The sequence below is a fragment of the Notechis scutatus genome, chromosome 8 (assembly GCF_049901735.1).
Source record: "Notechis scutatus isolate UNSWTSFEM ecotype Mainland chromosome 8, rNotScu1.2, whole genome shotgun sequence".
Taxonomy (NCBI): Eukaryota; Metazoa; Chordata; class Lepidosauria; order Squamata; family Elapidae; genus Notechis; species Notechis scutatus.
In genome coordinates, this window is record NC_142016.1 from 15,795,383 (window position 1) to 15,817,908 (window position 22,526).

Consider the following 22,526-nt stretch of genomic DNA (forward strand, 5'->3'; position numbering starts at 1 on the left):
ATTAGCCAAAATGTAACCCAACTAAGATTAAGACATAAGTGCTATCTGTTTTGAGCAGCTGGGATGTAATCTGGGTTGGAGCCTGTCAAATGTGCACTTGGAAGTTGTTCTAAAGAACTGGTCTAGCCATCCAGCCACACAGTGTCATAGAATTTTACCCCCACCTCCATTACAAAGGATACGGCTAATATTTTTTCCTGGATATATCAAACTACTCAGACTTATTCCAATGGGAGAATGCAAATAATTAAGGGCCAAATCACACAGAGATAAGTTAGCATTTTCAATTGCATCTGGAAGGCCATTGGCAATTAGTGCAAGAATCACATTACTGGTATAATATAATCCCACCAGCAAAGACCAGTCAACACACAGGCTCCTGTAATTTGAACGAACTGGAAAACTTTAAATGATCTTCAAAATGTTGCAGTAATCTAAGCAGATGGTGACAAGAACATGAGTCACTATAGTTAAGATTCTCCTAAGAACTGCAACTGGCATGCCAGCCAAAGCCACAGCCTCTACTTATTTTTCCAGCAGAAGCCATGAGTCCAGATCTATATACCTAAGTCATACACCTGTTCCCCACCCCCCAAGAACAGAGTGCAAAATAATTTGACCAGATGTATTGGATGAATAAAGGCATAAAGTAATACACAGGACTGTTCCTCTCTCCCACCACATGCCAGTTAATTTTTTATTTTGCAAAGTGGGAAGGATTAGTGAGTATGGTAGACCTTCCCATGAATTGCTAACTGGATATGTTTCCTGTTAAAGTATCCTAACATTTGGAACAAGCATCTAGTTTATGCAGTGTAGAAACTAGCAGGAGAGTTGCATTAGACCAGGGGTATCAAACTTGCGGCCCATAGGCCAGATGTATCACGTGCTGGCCCCGCCCACACCATTTAGCGAAGGGGGGAAGCCCTGGTATGTCATGTGACACTGCCATGACTACATGAATTTGACACCCTTGCATTAGACTATAGCAAAATAAGGACTCGCAATATTTTATTAAAAGGCATCAGTTGTTGAGCTGTAGCTAACTTCGTCAGATGTAGAAATGCGACACTAGTGTAATGCTTAAGAGCACTTCGCTGGTGACATAAATTCAAAATACATATCTGGCATTCTCGTCTTCCTGGAGGGTACATTAATATCAGTAGTGCTGATATAAGGACTCAAGTACATTGCTGTTACTTTTGACTCACATACTGATACTCCAGAAGGAAAGTATAAAATGTTTTAAGTGTCCAGTGCAATTTAGAACAAATAGGGCTGTTATATATAATTTGATTATTTGTCTCTAGAAGAAACTCATTGGAAATACATGGAGATAACCAGTCACTCAGATCAAATGCTCTAGGACAGTGTTTCTTAACCTTGACAACTTTAAAGATGTGTGGACTTGAACTCCCAGAACTGAATGCTGCTTGGGAAATTCTGGGAGTTGAAGTCCACACATCTTAAAATGTGCCGAGGTTGAGAAATAACCTTTAGGAGATGGTGCTTTCTGCAAAGGCTGCTGTCTTTTCTGTGTGCTTCATTTAAAGTCACTGATAGAAGAAATATGTGCTCCTCCCTAAATATATATACACTGGAGAATTTCTAGAAACTGACTAAACAACAGAGCAAGAAATTTTGATCAAAAATGATGTAACCATCCTAGGAATGACTCAGTGCTTTGGAAATACTGTTGCTGACAGGAGGAGAAAATAAAACTTGTGTGGCATGTATTTCCAAACTTGTCTGTAGTTTAAAAGTTGTTCACTCCACCCAGAGGTTTGTGTCTGAGTGATTCCAGTTTACTCGCTGCTACCTTTATGATTCATCCTGGTTATTTGATGTGCCTTCCTAAAACTGAATTGATAAATAAGCCATATTCATGTTTCTAGGGTCAATTTATATACAAACAGGCCAAATAAAGATATAGGACTACGATAGCCATTATAAAAACACCTAAAAACATGCTATGTAATGTTTAAAGTCACAGACATTCCATTCCATACTAGAAAATGAATTTCATAATTCAGATCTTCAAGAGGTCCCATTCTGATATCAAACAGCCTTATAGATAATGCAAGTGGTTCTCTGTCTATCAAGTCACCCTGCAGCTAGCGGAGTAATGAGACAACTTGTAAACTTGCTAGCTGAGAGAATCTTGATTAATCTTGTTCCAGATCTTTAGTAATATTTGTGATGGGAAAAACAATCTTGACTGATAAGCAGTGGAATATAGAGTTTTGGAAAACCAACTGATCTAGAATAAAGGATGAGATTGGACGAGTCTAATCCAATATCAGTCTTACACATATTTTGTTTTGCAAAATAAAAGAATATGGTAGTTTTGTAGAAGGGCAAGCACACCTCTATATAGCAGATTTTGTGGCTCAGTTGCCAACTACTAGCAGGCAACAGTGAGATCTAATGCAGACTTGTGTGTTCAGTTTCCTAAGAAGTCCTTCAGACATGCAGCAGCATGAACATAGTAACTGCCTCTTGTCAGGTAGATAAATAGAAACTAAGCTTCAATTTTGATGAAATTGTACATAATCCTGATAAAAGCAGAACATGTAGATGGAAACTCAACTAAGCATTTTTTTTGTAACAATGGTTTCACTTTATTACTGTTTTTTTTTAAAGATCTCTTCGATAGTAAAAATGTGTGGGCACACCCAAAACTCCATAAAGGTCAAGGTGACTGGCACTTATGAAGAGAGCTCAAGTTGGATACTGAAAGGTCTCCAAAATTACAGTAAGTGTACAAAACACAAAGAAAGAAAACACCAGCAATTTGGCAGTGAAAAATAGTATTATGGTAGGAAGGAGGTAGAAACTTTCTAGTTATCTTTCTGGTAGGTACGAGTGCAGACCACATCACCCATTGTCAGAGTCTGAAAGAGAAGATGATACACAAAACAATTATCTTTTATTCTGGAACGCTGAAAGAAAATCTGCTTATGGGAAAGAAAACTATCACTTTTACTGTACTGTGAATTATTATAGGCTTGGTTTGCCCAATTTACAAAGGCATTAATCATTATTTTGCTAACCAAAAATGAGCCAGACTTGCCATGCATATTAAATTGAATCAAAATAAACCAAATTATGAAACGGTGGGTTGGGTCAGCCCTGTGGCTATATTTCTGTACAAATAAAGGATGGTTTCCTACCATTTTTTAATACCACAAAGATTGCCTTCGCCTAAATATGAAGATTATTTTCTCTAGTTTTTGTCCAAGCAGTCTATATTCTCTTCCCCAGAGTAAAGAACTAAGGGTTGAGTTAATCAATTCTGTTAATCAGCAGTTGATCAATTCTGTTCTCAAAAGTGTTCCTCGAGGCTGAAGATATTTCTAGCAGGATTGTGTGAAAAAGTTTTCAAATCTGAAGCATACTTTTTGCCCGCAAAAAAACCCCCAAATTCACTCATTGGACTACTTTGAAAGGGTGCCAAGACACTTTCTAAAACAGGCCAAGTAATCCACTTCTCACTTTAAACCAGGTTTTTTAAACTTGAACCATTTTGCACACTGAGTTTCTAAAATACCTAACTAAACCAAGGATGCTGCACACTGTATTATTTGGTTTATGCTCCCTTTGATGGTTTACTCATTTGAGAGAAGAAATAATTCAGAATTCCCAATTAATCCTAGTTGATTTGCATTGTCTAAAAGTGCTTTGGCATCACTCAGTCTCAACAATTTCTAAGTGAACTTCTCACTACAATAGAAATCACCAATTGCCAAGGAAAAAATAGATATGCTGGTTTTCTTACCAAAATCAGCTTGTCATCTTTTATTTCTCGAATGAGTGAGGTCTCCTTTCCATTCCATTTTTGTATGTGAACAAGCTTCCCTCCATCTAGTGTCACAATAGACTGTAGAAAGAAACAATCATGCTCATTTCATAGCCAGATAGCTTGGGGATTATGAATGAAAAAAGGGATTATGCAAGATTTTTAAAAGGCAATTAAGTCTACAGTTGTGACTTGCCCATTTTTTTTCTGCTTGTGTTTGCATTAGTCATGTATAACAAGTATAACTCTTTCAAAGTAGAAGCCCAGAAACCTAGATTAGATAACTGCATGGTATGTGAAATGATATGTAATTAATTTGTTATTTTTTTAAAAAAATAACAGCCACAGAGCCCCCTGATTCCAGAATATGATTCTGGAAAGGACAGTAAATATTTTTGATGGTAAATATTTTCTTCTTCTGCCACCTTTCCCAACCTCAATAGCTCCCTAATCTTTCCTCCTTTTGCATCAATGGAAAATGGGGTAATTACCATAAAAGGGATTGCTGAAGATCCTTGAGCAATACACAAGAGAAAGGATTAGCTCAGTAAGTTTCCATGAGTAGTTAAAGAATCCTTAGAGAAATTGAAGGATTTGGAGGAGGCAGTTCATGAGCCAACACTATAACCAATTCTACCTACAATCATCCTGCCAAGGAATTCTTTTTCATTCCAGCCACTATTCCCATTCATGGCTAATGGCAGTTTAGTTGCAGAGTACAAGGTTCTTTTGGAAGCTAGAGGACTGGAATTATCCCTGATTGGATTTCATATTAAGGCCACATCTACAGGGAACCATGCTGCTATAGTGTCCCTCTAAGACAGGGGTGGGCAACTATGGCCCTTTTATGAATTATGGACTTCAACTCCCAGAATTCCTGAGCAAGCCATGCTAGCTCAGGAATTTTGGGAGTTGAAGTCCACAAGTCATAAAGGGGCCATAGTTGCCCACCTCTGCTCTAAGATCAGTGTTTCTCAAACTTGGTATGTGGACTTCAACTCCCAGAATTCCCCAGCTAGCTGAGGAATTTTGAGAATTGATGTCCATACCTCTTAATGAGGCTAAGTTTCAGAAACTGCTGGTTTTCTCTGGCTGGCTATCAGCCAAATTGCAGGAGTTGCACTTAAGGTCCACCAAGCACCACTTCTTATGGAAAGCCCACAAGATACTTCCATTTATACTAATACTCTCAGAATAGCTGTCCACCACTTAAATTGTATTTTTAATTAATTAGCAATTGGTAATCACAATATATAACAATGCACCTTAGCAAGTCCTTGATATAGGTGCCTTTTCAGAAGAATACTAGCTAATGGAATTGTAAGCAATTTAAATTGTAAAAAGACTACCACTCCAAAGAAATAACTACTTTGAACCTCTTTTCTGACTTTATCATACAAAGTAACATTCTATAGCCAAAGCAGACTGAAAGCAGAAGTTTTATAGCTTCCTGCAGTCCTAATTTTAAAATTTAAATATCCTGGCAAGGCTGAACTCTAACAAAAATTATTCTGTCAAGTCTCAGCTATAGAGTAGTCAGGTTAGGAATTGTATTTATTTATTAAATTTATTGGCCACCCATCTTACCACAGGGTAACTCTGGGCTTATACTTTTAGTAAAAACAATCATCACAAGGTTTTGTTCTCTTAGGCTGTCATTTATAACTACTTTTTAAAAAAACCAGTAGCACAAGTTTGTTTTAAGGACCAGGAAGATGAAAGCCATATGAATGGGCTTATTTTATCTAAGTTCTGATAAGAGTTCAGTTTCATGAATAAGTATCCAAGTTGAGATTAGCTTCAGTGTTTATTTAGGAATAAATTCCCAATCAAAGAAGGGAGTGTGGGTGTGATACTCGGTCATTCAATAAAATACACAAACGGCTTCAACTTCAGACTTTGTCAAACAGACATTGTACGCTTTGAATGTTCTTGCAGCTACAGATCAATAGAAAGAAGCCTTATGTGCAAACCTTGACAACACAATGCAATGCAAACCTTCACAACTATCCATGTAAGATTTCAAAAAGGCAGAACAGAACTCCGAACAGGATAAAAGTTTATCTAAACTTTCCATTTTAACACCAGGCAACCTGAGGGCCATAAGAAAATAGTGAAGGATGAAATTTTACCATATGTTACTTTTATTAAAAAAAGAGATTACCATGGAGAAGCATGAATTTGACTTACCTCCTTCTTTTAAAAGAGAGAAGGACAAATTTCCCCTGTTCAATCTTCCAACTATCATCAAAGTCATTTTGGATACTATATTGCAGGTGTCCTGACTTCTTCTAGAAGACAGGACACCTGAACTATAGTATCCAAAATGACCCCGATTATAAATGGACAAAGGACAACCAGGGAGAATCTTCTCAGCTGTATTCTGAAAGTTCAAACCCAAGGGAGATTTGCTCAATGGCAATTTTCATCTATCAGCAAGGATCTTATTTTGCCCCAAAATTGTATTATGTATTTTAGGCACATAATGACAATATGGTTATATACCATATACTGCATAATATTCTAATTTATTTGTGAGCTGTCTTGAGCAGAGGTGGTATTCAGCAGGTTCTGACCAATTCTGGAGAACCAGTAGCAGAAATTTTGAGTAGTTCGGAGAACCGGCAAATCCTAGCTCTGACTGTCCCCGCCCTCATCTATTCTCCACCTCCCGAGTGCCAGCTGATTGGCTGGGTCTTCTTTTGTTGCCCTGAACAGGAGAAGGGAGCTGGAAATCAGGTTAGTGGGATGGGGAGGGAATGGGGATTTTACACTATCCTTCCCCTGCCACACCTATCACGCCATGCCCACAGAACCAGTAATAAAAAATTTTGAATCCCACCACTGGTCTTGAGGTGCTATAGGAGAGGGAATTAGTTCAGTATATAGATCTACACTTCTCATGTAGGTGTGGCAATATTCCATGTGAGAAATTAAGCAATTAATCAGTTAACTTATTTGTAACTACCACTTTTTTTTGAATAGCCAAACAAGGTGACAGTAGTCATGAACATCACTAATCAGAGCAGTCAGTGCTAATTTAGATGGACCAAAAAAACCCTCTATTGGTGAGTAGGTCCTAAGGGGAATGGCCAGGATCACTGCTCAAACTGTAGTGATAAGATCTTTACCTTCACATTCCTGCCATCTGCTGTGGTCTCATCAAATTCTTCTCCCAATTTGCAATTGATTTCTGTGTTCTTGAAAGTGCTTTGGGTTTTGATGACAATTGCATTACCGTTCACCTCAATAATGGTAGTAGGTTTGGTCAAATTAGCAATTTGTCTTGTGGCAAAGTTCACATCTACAAGAAAGGAAAAAAGAGACCAAAAGTAAAAATCAAAAATTCAGCAGCCTAAAAACATTATTAGCTACTGCAAATTAATCAGAGATTGCTCAATTCTACTTTAGATTAAAGTGTCCCTTCCTTACAATTTATAACTTGGGGGGAGGGTGTAAAAGAAGGAATCAAACTGGTCTGCCTAGAAGATCTTTCTGTAACTGATTGGCTTCATGTATCATACCCAGCCATGATTGTTAACTATAATTTGACTAAACTATAAATAATAATTGTTGAATGTAGGAGTTGGACTCTTACATTGCACTACTAAGCCATAACTATTTGACATGTGTTACACTCTAGTACAGTTTGTTTGGGTTTGGTAAATTTGCCATTTTAGATTATCCAACTGTAGTTAATCCATCTCTCGGCATGTGCAAAACAGCCAATGCCAACCTTAACTTTTCAGTAAGGGAACTATAAAGTCAAATGCAGCTTCTTGAAGCAACATTGAAAGATCCTGAAAAGCTGGAGGAAGGGGGGGGAGCATTTCCTTCTCTCAAAAGTGAAGTCTTTGTTTACCAGAATCCAAGCAGAGATGAACTGAAGATGGAGGTTTTGTCAGGCAGTAGAAAGGGGTTCACCCCAAAAAATGTGAACTGCCTTTCCATCTTTTTTTTTCCCACCTGGCACAGAACCATTTAATGGAGAGGACTTCAAAGAACCATCTGTGTGTGCATATAATTGCCATATATATGCTCTTTGAACAAGATGTGTGATCTAGAGCAGGGATCCCCAACCTTTTCGACGCCGCGGCCCGGTTCCGGCATCAGCTGGGCGCGCGCCCGGTTCCGGCGTCAGCTGGGCGCCGCCATCTTTTTGACGAAAAATCACTTCCGGTGACGTCACGAAGTGATTTTTCGTCAAAAAGCGGCGCCAGCGCTCTGGTGGGCTTTTCGGGTAGAAATGGCTTTCTACCCGGAAAAGCTCACCAGCGCTGGCGCCGCCATCTTTTTGACGAAAAATTGCTTTTTTACCAAAAAGATGGCGGCGCCCAGCAACCAGCGGCCCGGTAAGGCTTGTTCCGCGGCCCGTGCACCGGTCCGCGGACCGGCGGTTGGGGACCCCTGATCTAGAGAGCCTCTTGGATGAATGTAAAGGCTCTTTGATAGTACTTAGCATTCCACTGGTGTGGAGTTGCCCTTTTGCATTTTACTGCCTGATCTAATGGACTTATTCAGCAGGAAGCAGCTGTTCCTTCATGCTCCTATTTATTAAATTAAATGATATGCTGTCCTTTCGTGCGCCTATCAGATTTATAAAGCAGCCCACCCCATGTACGTGATCTTACCCATCATAGACAAATGCTCTGTATTCCAACCACCATAAGAGTTGCATTTATACCACAACCTCTCTAGGCCATTAAATTGCAAGGGGCAATAGTTCAAGAGCTTGACTAGATTAGGGAGATCCAAGTTCAAATTCCCACTGTCATCCCCCCCCCCCACAACAAGGCTACTTTGACCTGCGCTTATTGTGAGCACAGACAGATGCTTGATGCCACTTCAAAGGGAACAAATAAAGCAAATGGGGAAAGAAACTAGCTGTAAGCATGAGGACTGATCTCTTCATTCATCAGAGGGAGAATCCTTCTTTGCTTGTTTTTTTCCCCCCACACACATCAGTCTGGTTATTAAAATTGGAGTTTCCTTAGGCAACAGAATTGGAGAACTAAAAGAAGGAGTGAAGCTAAGGAGAAAGACACTTGATTTATAGACCCAAAGCACCAAAGTAATTCTCTTGCATCTCTGCTTAAAATAATTCAGGAAGGAGTCCTTTGACAGAGGTTTATCAACAACGAAATGGGGGGAAATGTCTAAGTGACCCAAGGTGATAGATACACTGAAGGTCCCAACGCTTCTTCTTGATGTCCTTTTTTGGCCCTTCAAGCCAACAAGAACATCCAAATGCTTTTGAGTAATTGAGGGAACAGAAGCGGCCCAGAAACATAATTCCGTTTGGCTTGTAGCAGCTTGCCCTTCCCCTGACTTTCTCACGAGAAAAAGTTTTAAGTTTAATCCAGCTTTCTCCAACTGGGGCTCTTAAAACCACTTCTCAAACTGTACCCCCTTAGCCAAAGATCTCATCCTGCTCTCCATGTGGTTTGATTTTTGGCACCACTGACTTTATAATGATAGCTTCCCAGGGTTTGGGCAGGGTTGTACCTGGAATCTTTGGCATGCAAATAGATGCTCTGCTGTTAAGCAACATCCTTTCCCAAAGCTGCTCTTGAGCAATGAGGTCCAACAATCTGGAGAAGGCACCAGATAGGGAAGGCCAGGCTACCTTTTACTGTTGGGAGATAAGGAAGTATGCATATTCTACATATGGAAGTCTACACAAATTGTAGAAATAATTGGCTTATTTTCTCTTACAGGTTCTGGCTAATAGAGTTAGAATATCTGGCCTCCAGATATTCATCAGATTTTCATCAGACAGTCATCAGATTTTTTCTTTTTTTGCTTCTTTGACCAATATAGCTTTATTTAAGGGGATTACCATTTAAGAGAGTTGAAAATATGGCTATGTAAATATGGACTTCTGGCTTTGTTGCCAATAGCAAAGAAACACTATAAAGACAAAACTGTGGCATTTCTTTTGAAGCACTATCAGCATAGACTCCCATCTCCATGGTTGCAAATGTAGGGAGAAAGCACGCTGACTGAAATGCCAATTTTTCTTTTCCCTGCACTGGGCAGTTGGAGAAAGTAGCACTCAACTCACTCAAGAAATTTGCTGGCCATCAACAATGATATAATTTGTAAGAGCATTTCTCAATGTTTAAGTGCATACTGTGATGGAATGTGCCTCTGGAGAAGCAGCAGACATAGTGCTGGCCACCCAGAGCTTTCCCAGAGAATGGACAGGTTAAGAGACTGAGCAGGCCCAAGTTGGATGGGAGAAGAGATTCAAGACAACGAGTATCTCTCAGGATATTTCTGAGTAAGAGGGCTACAGCTTTAGTCTGGCAAGATTCTGTCTATTAAAATAAAGCAGGGTATTAAACCCGGGGGCCAGATGCATCACACACTGGCCACCCCTACCCTCGATTTAGCAAAGGGGGGAAAAGTCACTATATGTCACGTGATGACAATGTGATGCCACGGGTTTGACACTCCTGAAATAAAGCATTGGACTCCATTGGATTTTGCTGTGTCGTCTTTGGCCTTGACACATACGTTGGTACTGGAACTGCTTGGAAATTGAGCATTAGAAAGTCCCAGATTCAAGCAAGCTTTCTACCGTCCCCCAGTTTAAAGTACAATTTATCAAGGTTATTAAGGTTCACAAAAAAACGAGACAATATGTTTCCTCTTCATTGCATCTAAGAATTTTTTTTATTGTGCTACCTATATAAAGGTGTCATTACTAAGTAAACTTTCCCTTTAAAGCTTAGCTTCACAGTGCTTTGAAAAGAGTTAAAGGAATGAAAACTGCCATAAAAATCCTGCCGAATTGCCAGCATTTTCCTTGCAGATGCAGATAGGTTACAAACACCTCCCCATCATAAATCATTCTCACTGCTGCATTCATGAACTCTACTCTAACCCTGGCAATTTCTGGCAAATGCCTAGCTTTCCACTCAGCAGAATTTAATGGAAAAATCTTGTTATGATAGGTTTGCTTTCCTTTTTTTTAAAATTTAAAAAAAATAAACAATCCACTAAAAGCTTCTACCCTCCCTGTGTAAATGCAGAATCTTAAATGAGCTAACTGTACCAGTGGGAGCTAATGGTGCTACCCCAGGTAGAGTAGTAAGATTTATGTTTCAATTACAGGTAGTCCACATCCTAGGGCAATAAGTTATGACCACAAGATACTGCAATTGGCCATAAATGCAGTCAGTTGTAGAGCACCTAAAGTGCAATCTCATCAAACCCTCCCCCCCCAACTCCTAGGAGGGGTCTGGCTATCAACAGTTCAGAGATAGCCCTGGGGAAATCTGTCCTAACTTCACATAGACACTAAGCATTAAAAGTCAAAGGCCACCTGTATAAAAAAAAAACATTGAGAGTGGTCAAGATAACTCAGTTTCTACTCCACCTTCAGCCATAGAAGTTCCCTGACAGTTTTTTGACCAATTACTCTCCCTGCCTCCACCTACTTCCACAGGAGTTTCATCAGGGAAAATTAAAATTAAGAAACACTCTGCTTCCTCCCTGGGGCTGCTGAACAAAAGACAGGATACATGTGTAATATAGAGAGTTGGAGGTGAATACAAATATTTCCTCCTTGTTCTGCAACCCATCCTATCTTTGTTTTGGGTAGAAACAAGGTCTGCTAATCACCGTGGGATCGCCTGGCTAATGACCCTTACTCAGGGCACAAGAAATGTGGGAGATGCCCGATTTTTTTTTTTTTTTTCATTCTTTGCTATCTGCAAAAGTAATTAAAAACCCGCACCCAATGAAGCTAGGCAAGAGCCATGCAAAGTTGGTTTAAAGCCAAGGCTACACAGGAGTTAAGAGATCAGGAGAAGCCTTACTTCTGGCAGAATCAGGCTCAGAAAGGGTAGGGTGGGGGAAGAGTACCAACAAGCCCAGTTTGTACTAACAAGCCCAGTTTGTACCAACAAGCCCAGTTTGTACCAGGCTCCACGCCAGCTGAATGAGCAAATACCCCCATGGCTCCCCCAACGCCTTCTTCCCTTACAACACAGATTGAGTGCATCCGTTCCTTAAAGCCCTTAAAAGTAGCAGGAAAGCCTTCCAGGGTTCCAGGCTTACTCATGAAATACAGCGACTCGCCTTATCAGAGCAGCTTCTGGCAGAAAAGGAGACATCACATGAACAACCACACCTCTACACACCCTCTCATTCAGTGAAATGCATGCTCTCACTGTAGCTCCTCTTGCAGAAATTGCTACCAGATGCTGAGTTGGGTGGGGAAGAGGAGAAGCCAGAGATCCCCTAGGCCCATGGCCGGCCAAGAGAGAGTGAGTTCCAATTAAATCTACCACACAGCAAGGAGTTTACACAAGGAGTAGCTCGGGTCCTAAAATCCAATCCCTGTAAACATGTTTGCTTGCTTTCTCTCTGAGCAATGGAAAAATCTCAAGGTGTCCTTTGCATTGTATCCACATGCCTCAAATGATTCCAAGGACAGTCACTCATGCCTTTGTAATATGACATAGTTTATTCTCATTTGCCTTAAAGACCACACTGGAACAATTTTGTGTGTGGAGGTGGGTGGGAAGCAACATAACAGCTGACCTTGGGCCGACAGGCTCATTACTACCGAGTTACACCACAGCCATTGCATTGTGCAAGTGTTACTCAAGGTGCTGGATAATTATAGGTGGCAGCACCACCTACTCAAGGTCCCTCTCCCCCATTTTGAAAGGGGACTGGAAGGGACTTGCTGATTGAGGGAGGGGGCTCTCCTTCTCCAGAAAGGCTCTGCTTCCCTCCTCCCAAGCAGGCTGCTGGCTCCCATTCTCATGGCTTCTCAGGACCCGGCCTTTGCAAGAAACCCTTTTGCGGGTTTGACTTCTGCGTAGCCACCAAACGCCAGGCACACCCGCGTTTATCATTTGTTACTAACTGCAGTCATCCCAATTCAGTGGGTCAGCGGGAATTTCTTCTGCCTTTGGGAACCTGCACCTCCCTTGGGAGACACCGTCCCGCTTAAATAATGAAATTTCCAACCTTAAGAAGCCAGGCTTTGATGGGACAGGTGGAGGAAGGGGAGGGGAGGGACCCAGACCCCCCATTTCCAAACCACACCCATTTAAAAAAAATGCGAAGGCCATTTGGACGGACACCGCTTCCCCGTGGAAACCTGACCACGATAGGAGCAGAACCTCTAGCTCGCCGTGGACGAGGCGTCGTCCCTGTCCGTCCACGAATGCTTCAACCTTTCTTCTCTCCAGGCGGGCGCCCTAAGTCCGCTTCCCTCCCGGCCCCAAACCCCTGCCCTCCTTACGGTACCGAGAGCTTTCATGTAGTCGTCGAATTTGACGCTCTCGACCAGTTTCCAGACGCCGGCAAACGCCTCCGCCATGGTGAGCCTGAAAATCGCTTTTTGCTTCTTCTTTCTCCTCCGAAATGCAGCCGGGCCAGCAAACACGCGCTCTCCGTCTGTGGTTGGCGTGCGCTTTCCGAAGGGGCTCGCCTTTTATTTCTTCCTCCTCCTCCTCCTCCTCCCTTACTCCACCCCTCCCACCGGCCGGTGGCCGCCTCCTCCTCCTCCTCCTCAGGCGCGGCCGGTCTCTTTAAATAGAAGGATGTGGGAATCTGCCGCATGGCTTTGCCTAGCTCCGGGGATGCGAAGCGCTCTTCTTTGCCAAGGCCGCCGGCGCCTTCGCGAAGATCGTGGCTGCCTTTGCCCGCCCTGGCCAGAGCCGCGCCCGCGCCTCTCGAATCGGGTCGTTGGGGTGTTTCGTTTCAGAAACCCGCCAGCGCAACCCTGCCTGTTTCGCGGCTGCAAGCCAGGCTAGGATTCCGCGGGGTCGGGTGGGGTGGGGGAGGAGGTCCGGGGCTGGCTGCAGCGGGAGGGGTTTTTGGGGGGGGTGGGGGAGGAGTGGGGAAGGTAAGCGGAAAAGTATCAGAGCTATGGCTGTGCTGGTTTGGGCTGCTGGGAACTGGGAGGTGAAATCTGGCGGGCCCCAAGTTCCCTTCCCACGGCGCGACATGACTGCTTCCACTGAATAAACTGCCTTGTACGAAGCACGCCGCTCTGCGGAGGGTAAGTTTAAGCCTAACAGGTATACTGGCTTTGATCTTTATCCAGGTTTACTTTTAACAGCAACGGAGGTGGGATCTGCTGGCAAAATGCCCGCGACTCGTGGTAACCTCCAGAAACGCCCGCTGCAGTTTTTTTTTTTTACGTTTTATTGGTAACTGGAAGCCTCTTAAGAGGTTTTGCGTAAAAAGAAAAAAAAGAAAAACCCGAATTTGGGATTTATGGTTTGGAAGCTTGCACAGAAGAGATTTTAGGAAGAAAAGTAATACGATGTAATTTTAGAGAGAGATTAAAACATATTTGGTTAAAAATGTATTTGTCCTTAAAATTGATGTAAAGACTCTTGGAAAGCCGCTTTGTATCTTTTTCTATTTTTTTCTGGCACATTTTTGCTTTTTTACCTTTTTGCTTTATGTTTTAATTTTTATCTTGTGTCAATTAAAGTTGTATTCTCCCCACAAAACAAAGATGCACTTAGATGCACTTCTGATGGCTTAATGCTTAGAGTATGAGGCTGACCCTAAACATTCACTTGAGTTGACCAGGGTGTAGTCAGAAAAGTCAAAATGGTAGCCATCATGTACAATCAAAATTCTACCTTTTTTTCCTCTGCAGACAAAAGAGAAACTCAGCTTACAATCAAACCAAGTTCTAGAATAGATGTTTATAAGGAATTCTTACTTTGCCTGTTATGGCATATTGCCTCATCATCAGGTGGGACAACCTGGTTTAATTTTAACACGCTACCTTGAGAAACTGGAGCTAACTTTTGGACTGAAATGCTTACTGGGCTCACTAAGGCAGGGGTGGGATTCAAAAATCCCAGCAATTGGTTCGCTGCCTGGTTGCTGGGTGGGCGTTGCCTACTGGAACTTACAGTTTGGCCATTTTTCGCCTTAGGGTGCGGAGGCTTCCCTTGGGCCTCTGGAAGGGCGAAAATGGCCTCCCCTAGCCTCCAGGGCCTCCGGAAACAGGCCCATTTCTGAGAAGACTGTTTTTTCCCCTCCCAGAGTCTCCGCGCAGACCCTGCACTTACCTGCATCCAAAAGGGGCCACGTGGGGACCCCTGGGAGGGGTGGGGCAGGCAGGGGCAGCTGGTCAGTTCAACTACCAGTTCGGCAAACCAAATGTAAAGTTAACATCTGGTTCACCCAAACCGGTAGAATCCCACCAGTGCATTAAGGACAGTGGTTCAAAATTTCTTGCTTCAATGCGGGGATGGGTGGAAGTTGGAGCTCTTCCAGCTTCATGAAAACTCCGGGCACCCTCACTGCATAAAAAAGAGACTCCATAAAACCTTGATCCTGCACAGCTAAGCCTTACAGAAGCAGAAATATAGTTTAAATGCAAACCAGCATTGCTGAGTCAGAGGAATACTGGCCCGAAGAACAACAAGAAAAAATCTCTCTGCAGCTGGTTAGTGTGGAACAGTTAAGGCCATTGCTGGGGAAGGAATTAGAAGAGGCCATCTCTGGCCAGGAGCCCATCCTGGGAAAGCAGCCCAAGAAAAGGTCAGTGGTACAAAGTGACCTTGTTGGGAAAGACGTGTGTGTGCACCCTAGAATCTCCGCCGTCACAAATAGCCCAGCAATGTGACAGGAAACACGGAGAGAAATATATCTGGAGGACACCACCTTGAGAAAGGTTTCTGTAATGACCGGAGTGAGTTCTCAAGCCCAGCTTTTTAATTTCCTCCCCGCTGGCTCCTTAACTACTACTCCTCCTTCTTCCAGCAGTTACTTTTTAACGCACCTTCAACTGAACAAGCCAATTACACAATGTTGCTGGCCGAACATTCATTTGAGCAGCAGCTAACATGGTAATTGGAGAAGGGGGGGGGGGACATTGAAAAGGCCTTTGGGTCACAACACCTCATTGAAAAAGCCGGTTTGTGGTTTTAATATTCCTTGATGCCTGCTTAAATGTTAAGCCTCTGTAATGGGTTAATGAGCACACAAGGGGTGGTATCTCACATTCCACCTCACCAGTTGCTCTTTAACAACTATGTTGTTTCCCAGGCAAGCACACTCATTAGCAAAGAGATTGCAGCTGTTATCTCTACAGATTCATAGACCGGATTTCTAGACTTAAAGTCAAGCAAAAACAAAAAAACCAGTCTAATATTTAGAGTAGAGTAGAAGAGAGTTTGAAGGCACCTTGGAAGTCTTGGGGGGGGTGGGATCTTCAAACTTGACAGCTTTAAGACTTGTGGACTTCAACTCCCAGAATTCCTCCTCCAGTCATGTTAGCTCAGGAATTCTGGGAGTTGAAGTCCACAAGTCTTAAAGCTGTCAAGTTTCAAGACCCCTGGTTGAAAAGGTTTAATCTGATATTAGTCAAACTCTTCAGCATCTTTACAATATTGTGAACCTTTAAAAGATATGCACACCTCTGTTTCAATTCTTTAAACGTAGTCTCTGAGAATAGATGTCTGGAAGAGGGGTCTTCAACCTTGGCAAGTTTAAGAGTTGTGGACCAACTCCCAGAGTTCCTCAGCTAGCATGGCTGGTGGGGGGATTCTGGGAGTTGAAGTCCACAAGTCTTAAACTTGCCAAGTTTGAAGACCATCTAGTCCAACCTCCTGCTCAGGCAAGGAAACCCTATACCATTTCAGACAAATGGTCATCCAATCTCTTCTTTAAAAACTTCCAGTGTTGGAGCATTCACAACTTCTGGAGGCAAGTTGTTCCACTGGTTAATTGTTCTCTCAGTCAGGAAATTTCTCCTTAGTTCCAAGTTGCTTCTCTCCTTGATTGGCTTCCACCCATTGCTTCTTGTCCTGCCCTCGGGTGCTTTGGAGAATAGCTTGACTCCCTCTTCTTTGTGGCATTCTTCTTAGGTATTGGAACACTGCTATTATGTCACCCCAATCCTTTTCATTAAACTAGACCTGGGATGTCAGACTCACATTGTTCTGGTGGCGTCACATGATGTATTGAAACTTTTCCCCCTTTGCTAAACCAGATGTGGGCGTGTCCAGCTGGACTGGGAGTTTGACAATCCTGAACTAGACATACCCAAGTCCAGCAACCATTCTTTATGTGTTTTAGCCTCCAGTCCCCAAATCCTCTTTTGTTGCTCTTCTCTGCACTCTTTCTAGAGTCTCCACATCTCTTTTTACAAAACTTTTGTGTGCAAGGAACCCCCTAGGAATGCTGCAACTCAAAAGAAACCAAAGCTGTGCATGCAGTGTCACTCAAATCCCCCGCAATGGGATTATAGAAACTTTGGTTATCTTTGCCATCCACTGGCCCAGAAAGCTTTAGGCTATAGTGCCATTTTCACTAAACTAGAGGGACAGCTTTTTCCTGCTGCATCCCTGTGTCATGGCTTTTATCTTACCCCAGCTCAAGAGTTTACACTTATGTCACTCAAGATACCAGTCTAGAAACTAGGAAATGGTGAGTTCTAGTCAAGGGTGTGATTCAACTGGTGCAACAACCGGTTCAGTGAGCATGAGTGTGCACCAAATGCATGCTTTGAGCACACGCAGAGCATTTGCTACTGATCTTCTCCAGCAATCTCTGTGTGTTAAACAGCTGATGCTCAGCAATCCACTGCACCACTGTGAATCAGCTGAGCTTGAAAACCAGGTTATAAAGTACAGACTAGAGCTGTGGTGGGCAGGTGGGCCCAACAACTGATCATTGGAGCGAATGGTTTGTTCCCAGCTGATCCTTGGAGCTACCAGTTCGTCTAAACTGGACCTAACTGGTAGAATCCCACCCCTGTTTTTAGTCCCACCTTAGACATGAAGGTCAGATTAGTGACTTTGGGCCAGTCACTCTCAGCCCACGCTTCCTCACAGGGTAGGTTGTCATGGAGGGGAAATAAAAAGAGGAAGGAATATTAGGTATATTTTCTGCCTTGTGCTGTTCATTAAAATAATACAGGAAGGATATAAATAAGTCACCCTTAGCTATATTGGTGTCACATTAGCTCCTCCCACACCCTAACTACCCTTATTCCAAGGGCAGTCACAAATGTGGGTCAAACCAATTAGGCTTGGTTACCTTTTACCTGAAAGGGAACTCAGGTGATTGTCTTAACTCAAAACAGTAGCCATGGAGACAGAATAAGCAACAAGAAATGTTATGCTGGTCTAATTTTCTGCTGGTTCAGTGATAAATAGAGAGCATTGAAGCTCAACGGTGGGAAAAACCTTTTTAAGAGCTTTGCTTAAAGAAGTTGGAGGGGAGGAAAAGGTCTAGACATTTTGGCTTAATTTGTTGTGCAATTACAGTCAGAAAATGAGCTCACACTTTGCACTAGCTAACCTATGTTGACCTGGTATTCACACAATATCTTTCATTATTAATTACAGTCTTGGCTTAGAATCTCAAGTGAACCTAGATTATGCAGTGTACAAAACATAGAATATGGTTTAGTGTGTGACCTGAACCCAGTCACTTTTGTCTGATGAATGAAATTTTATTAAACAGGATACAACCATATGTTAACCAGAAATTATGGGAACTGCAGTCTCCACCCCTCTGAAGATTAACAGTCTTAAGTGATGGCAGAGTACAGCCAATATTAAACACAACATCCAAAATAGTAAACAATCTACAGGTTTTATTTTTTTGTCAAGAAAAGCAAACCAAGATGTCAAAGTCATTGGAAAGTATTTGAGTAGCACCACCTATTGGTTAGGCCGTGTCATCATATTTATGTACTCAGCTGTTTGGAAAAAAAACCAAAAACCTTAGATCAGTGATGGAGAATCCATGACATGCGTGACCAAGGTGACATGCCACAACATTTTGAGGGCATGTCAGCATTCACCAACAACTTACAGCAACTGGTCTTGAAAGCACACCCTGTTCTCATGTGTTTTCATTCATTCATTCATTCATTCATTCATTCATTCATTCATTCTTTTCCATGACTGCCCATCTCAGTCAACGACTCTTTTTCAGAGGCTGCACAAAAATTGGATGTGCTTTCTTGAAGCCTCCAGAAATCATGCAGCCTCCAGTGCAAGGGTCTCCATCCTTGGCAAGTTTAAGGCTTGTGGACTTCAACTCCCAGAATTCCTGAGCTAACATGACTGGAGGAGGAATTCTGGGAGTTGGAGTCCAGAAGCCTCAAAGTTTCAAGTTTGAAGACCCCTGCTGCAGAGCCTCCAAAAATCACAAGGAAATGGGGATATGCTTTGGGGTGATTTTCTGAGGCTGCAGATACCCGGAAGAACATTCTCCGAAGCCACTTCAAGAACAAAGGTCTTGTGGGGATCCAGAGCCACCGCAGCTAGGCTGATGGAGGAGTATTGACAGAAGGACAAACTGCCTGAAGGTGAGTGGCAAATGGCAAATCCTGGGGAGCACTCGGCCATGGGCACCCCATTTCCCAAAGCTCACACACTTGGGGAATGGCATAAGGAGGCCTCTTTGAATAGTAGTTGTGGCGTTAGGGCTGATGTTGAGGCCTGTGATGACCTGGGGCACGGTACAAGGAGAACACAGGCAGCTGGCAGTTCAAACCACCCCTTTATTCCAAATTTCCCCAAATGCTCCCATGTTTCTGGCAAGTCCCAGAGCAAAGTGATCTCTCTCTCTCTCTCTCTCTCTCTCTCTCTCTCTCTCTCACACACACACACACACACACACACACACACACACACACACACACACGTCAAGCAGCCTCTGGCTGCAAATAGTCCAGCCCAATGCTGTGAGCACCACGGCTGCAAAGCAAGAAACCTAGAAAGAATGCAAGGAATCCAGGAAAATTCAAACGTCGGGACTCAACACTCCAGGAATTCAGGGTGTGTTCCCAACAAATGCCCCTCCCCACAGAGTCTCCTTAAGTCTAGTCCCCAGGTATGCCTTGTGAAGAGGGGCAGGGCACTCTCCTCCCGAGTAGTCGGGTCGGGTCGGGTCGCCTTCTCTCCACTCTCCGTGCTTGAGGTCCTTGCTCATCGCCTGAGCTCTGTCTCTCGTGTTCCTTGCTTGGTCTCTCCTGGTCATCCTGCCCCTCTTCCCCCCTGCCTGAAAGGCCCTGGCTTGACTGGGCCTGCTTCTCCCCATTTTCCTCCCCAGCCAACAAAGCCACTCCCTCGATCTCCATCCGCTCCAGTTCCAGCTCATCTTCCTCCACCGATTCAGGCTCTGACAGGAGCACGACAAGGCCTAGATTTTACCTCAGGCCCAGACTTGGTACTGCCACTAAGTGCCACTGTTCAAGGTGACCTATTTGGGGGGTGGGGAGGGAGAAGATAGAAAATAGTTTCTCTTTTTTCCAGGAGCGCTATTAATTATATTTATTTGTATCTAGCTGTTATTATGTTTACTAGTAACTCAAGGCAGCGAACATATCCAACACAACTTCCTCCTCCTTTTTTCTGACAACAATCTGTGAGGTGAGTTGATCTGAGAGAGAGAGTGGCTGGCTCAAAGTCACCCATCTGGCTTTTGTGGCAAAGGCAGGACTTGAACTCATGGTCCCTCACTTTCTATTTTGGGGCTTTCACCACTAGACCGAATTGGATCTATAGCATACCAGCAGAGTCCGCTAAGGCATTTTTCAAATTTTTGACACGCTCAGGACAAAAGGTTGGCCATTATTGCCCTAGGTTCTGCTTTTCCAACTTGACATCCCCAGCTGAGAGTTCTTGGAGGTTTTTTTTAAAAAAATCCAATATATCTGAACCAGAGGTGGTATTCAGCAGGTCCTGACCAGTTCTGGAGAACCGGTGGTGGAAATTTTGAGTAGTTCAGAGAACCAGTAGCAGAAATTTTGAGTAGTTTGGAATCCCACCTCTGACTGGCCCCGCCCCCATCTATTCTCTGCCTTCCAAGTCCCAGCTGATTGGCTGGGTCTTCTTTGGTTGCCCTGCACAGGAGAACAGAGCTGGAAAGCAGGTTAGTGGGGTGGGGAGAGAATGGAAATTTTGCAATATCCTTCCCCTGGAGTGGGGTGGGAATGGAGATTTTACAGTATCTTTCCCCTGCCACGCCCACCAAGCCACACCATGCCCACCAAGCCCTGCCCACAGAACCGGTAGTAAAAAAATTTGAATCCCACCACTGATCTGAGCAGGGGCAGATACACATTAGGTACATATTTTAAGACATCTCCCTCTAAGTTAAATATATATCCAAAAGAAAAAAAATTGCTGCAGAAAAATCACTCAGATTGAGCCAAGCAACACTTCACGTTGAATTTTCAGTAAAGGTACTTCCAACAATGAAAAGATGTGCTCTGGAAAAACACGAGATCAGAGGTGGTATTCAGCAGGTTCTGACCAGTTCTGGAGAACCGGTAGTGGAAATTTTGAGTAGTTTGGAGAACTGGCAAATCCCACCTCTCACTGACCCCGCCCCCATCTATTCTCTGCCTCCCGAGTCCCAACTGATCAGCTGGGTCTCCTTTTGTTGCCCTGCACAGGAGAACGGAGCTGGAAAGCAGGTTAGTAGGGATGGGGAGGGAATGGGGATTTTGCAGTATCCTTCCCCCGCCATGCCCACCAAGCCAGGCCCACAGAACCGGTAGTAAAAAATTTTGAATCCCACCACTGCACGGGATCTTGCTTTGTACGCAAGATTCATACTGGAACTGAGACAGGAAAAGCAGATGGTAGTTGGAATGATAGAAATTTAATGAGTTTTGCACAAACAGATCCTCACTAGACATGGTTTTTCACTCCAGAAAAATGGCCAAATATGCATTTCCCCTCCCCTCCAAAAAAGTTACGTATTTTTGAACACAGTTGACTTTTCAGGACTTTTTTTTTTCTCCTGCATTTATTTTCTATTATGAATGGAATATATTAGACATATCCTGCCTTAATGGATTATTATAAATGCCATCATCTTTAGAGAGAACAGCTATAAAATAAATGGGGACTATACAATCTCTGTGCTTCATTTATCTTCAACATCTACAAAATTTTTGCACCCTCTCATCAGTTCAATTGTTTATCTATATTCATACACAAGCGATCAATATGATTTGAGGTCCTTCTGGGATAATTGCTTGCTTGCTTATGTGCCATCAAGTGGGGGTTAACTCTTAGTAACCACATGTGGGTGGTCCTTGACTTACTACCACAATTGGGACCAGAATTTCTGTTTGCCAAGCACCCAAATTTTGATCATATGACAGTGTGGATGCTGGGAGAGTTGTAAGTGCAAGGACTGGTTGTAACTTTAGGTAGATTTTCTCCTTTATGATTTGTCCCCAACTGGTTTCTTCAGATCTTTCAATAGTGCACCTAATATATTTTTTTTGGAGACGCAGTATCTGCTATTCATTTGTTTGGGAGCATTACTGGATATTATATAGCACTTTTAATCCTGTTTCTGCATATTAGAGAGGAAATCATTCAGTCACTTGGGACTAGAAGCGTCAATAAATAAATATAAAAAAAATAAATAGCAGAGGTTTGGGTTTCATTATGTGCCTTCAAGTGATTTTTGATTCCTAGTGAACAGATGGATAGATTTCTTCCATGTTGGTCTACCCCTAACCTGGCCTTTCAGGTCTTGGTTTTTAGCAAAAGCTATTTTTATCCACATGTGTCCTTCCTTACTGATTTCTAAAAATAGAAACCTAGAACAGGGCCACAAAAAGCAAGACGGAAGGAGATCTTTCTTCTCCATCTATTAACCGAAAACTTTGTTCATCAAGAAGTACCGGTTGGAATTCCATTTCAATGGCACTTTATCCAAAGTACGAAAGTCAGTCTTCTACTTCTAGGGA

The 22,526-nt window shown here is 42.9% G+C and overlaps 1 protein-coding gene across 1 annotated transcript; it reads right to left on the reverse strand.

Annotated features, from left to right (window-relative positions):
- Nucleotides 1-2,596: 2,596 nt before the first annotated feature.
- On the reverse strand, nt 2,597-13,336 carry FABP3 (fatty acid binding protein 3). The gene is made up of 4 exons (XM_026679442.2): nt 13,070-13,336; nt 6,931-7,103; nt 3,779-3,880; nt 2,597-2,894 (listed from the first exon to the last, which is right to left on the reverse strand). The coding sequence occupies exons 1-4, from the start codon at nt 13,140-13,142 to the stop codon at nt 2,841-2,843; spliced, it is 402 nt and encodes a 133-aa protein (XP_026535227.2). The 5' UTR covers nt 13,143-13,336; the 3' UTR covers nt 2,597-2,840.
- Between the last annotated feature and the right edge of the window lie 9,190 nt (nt 13,337-22,526).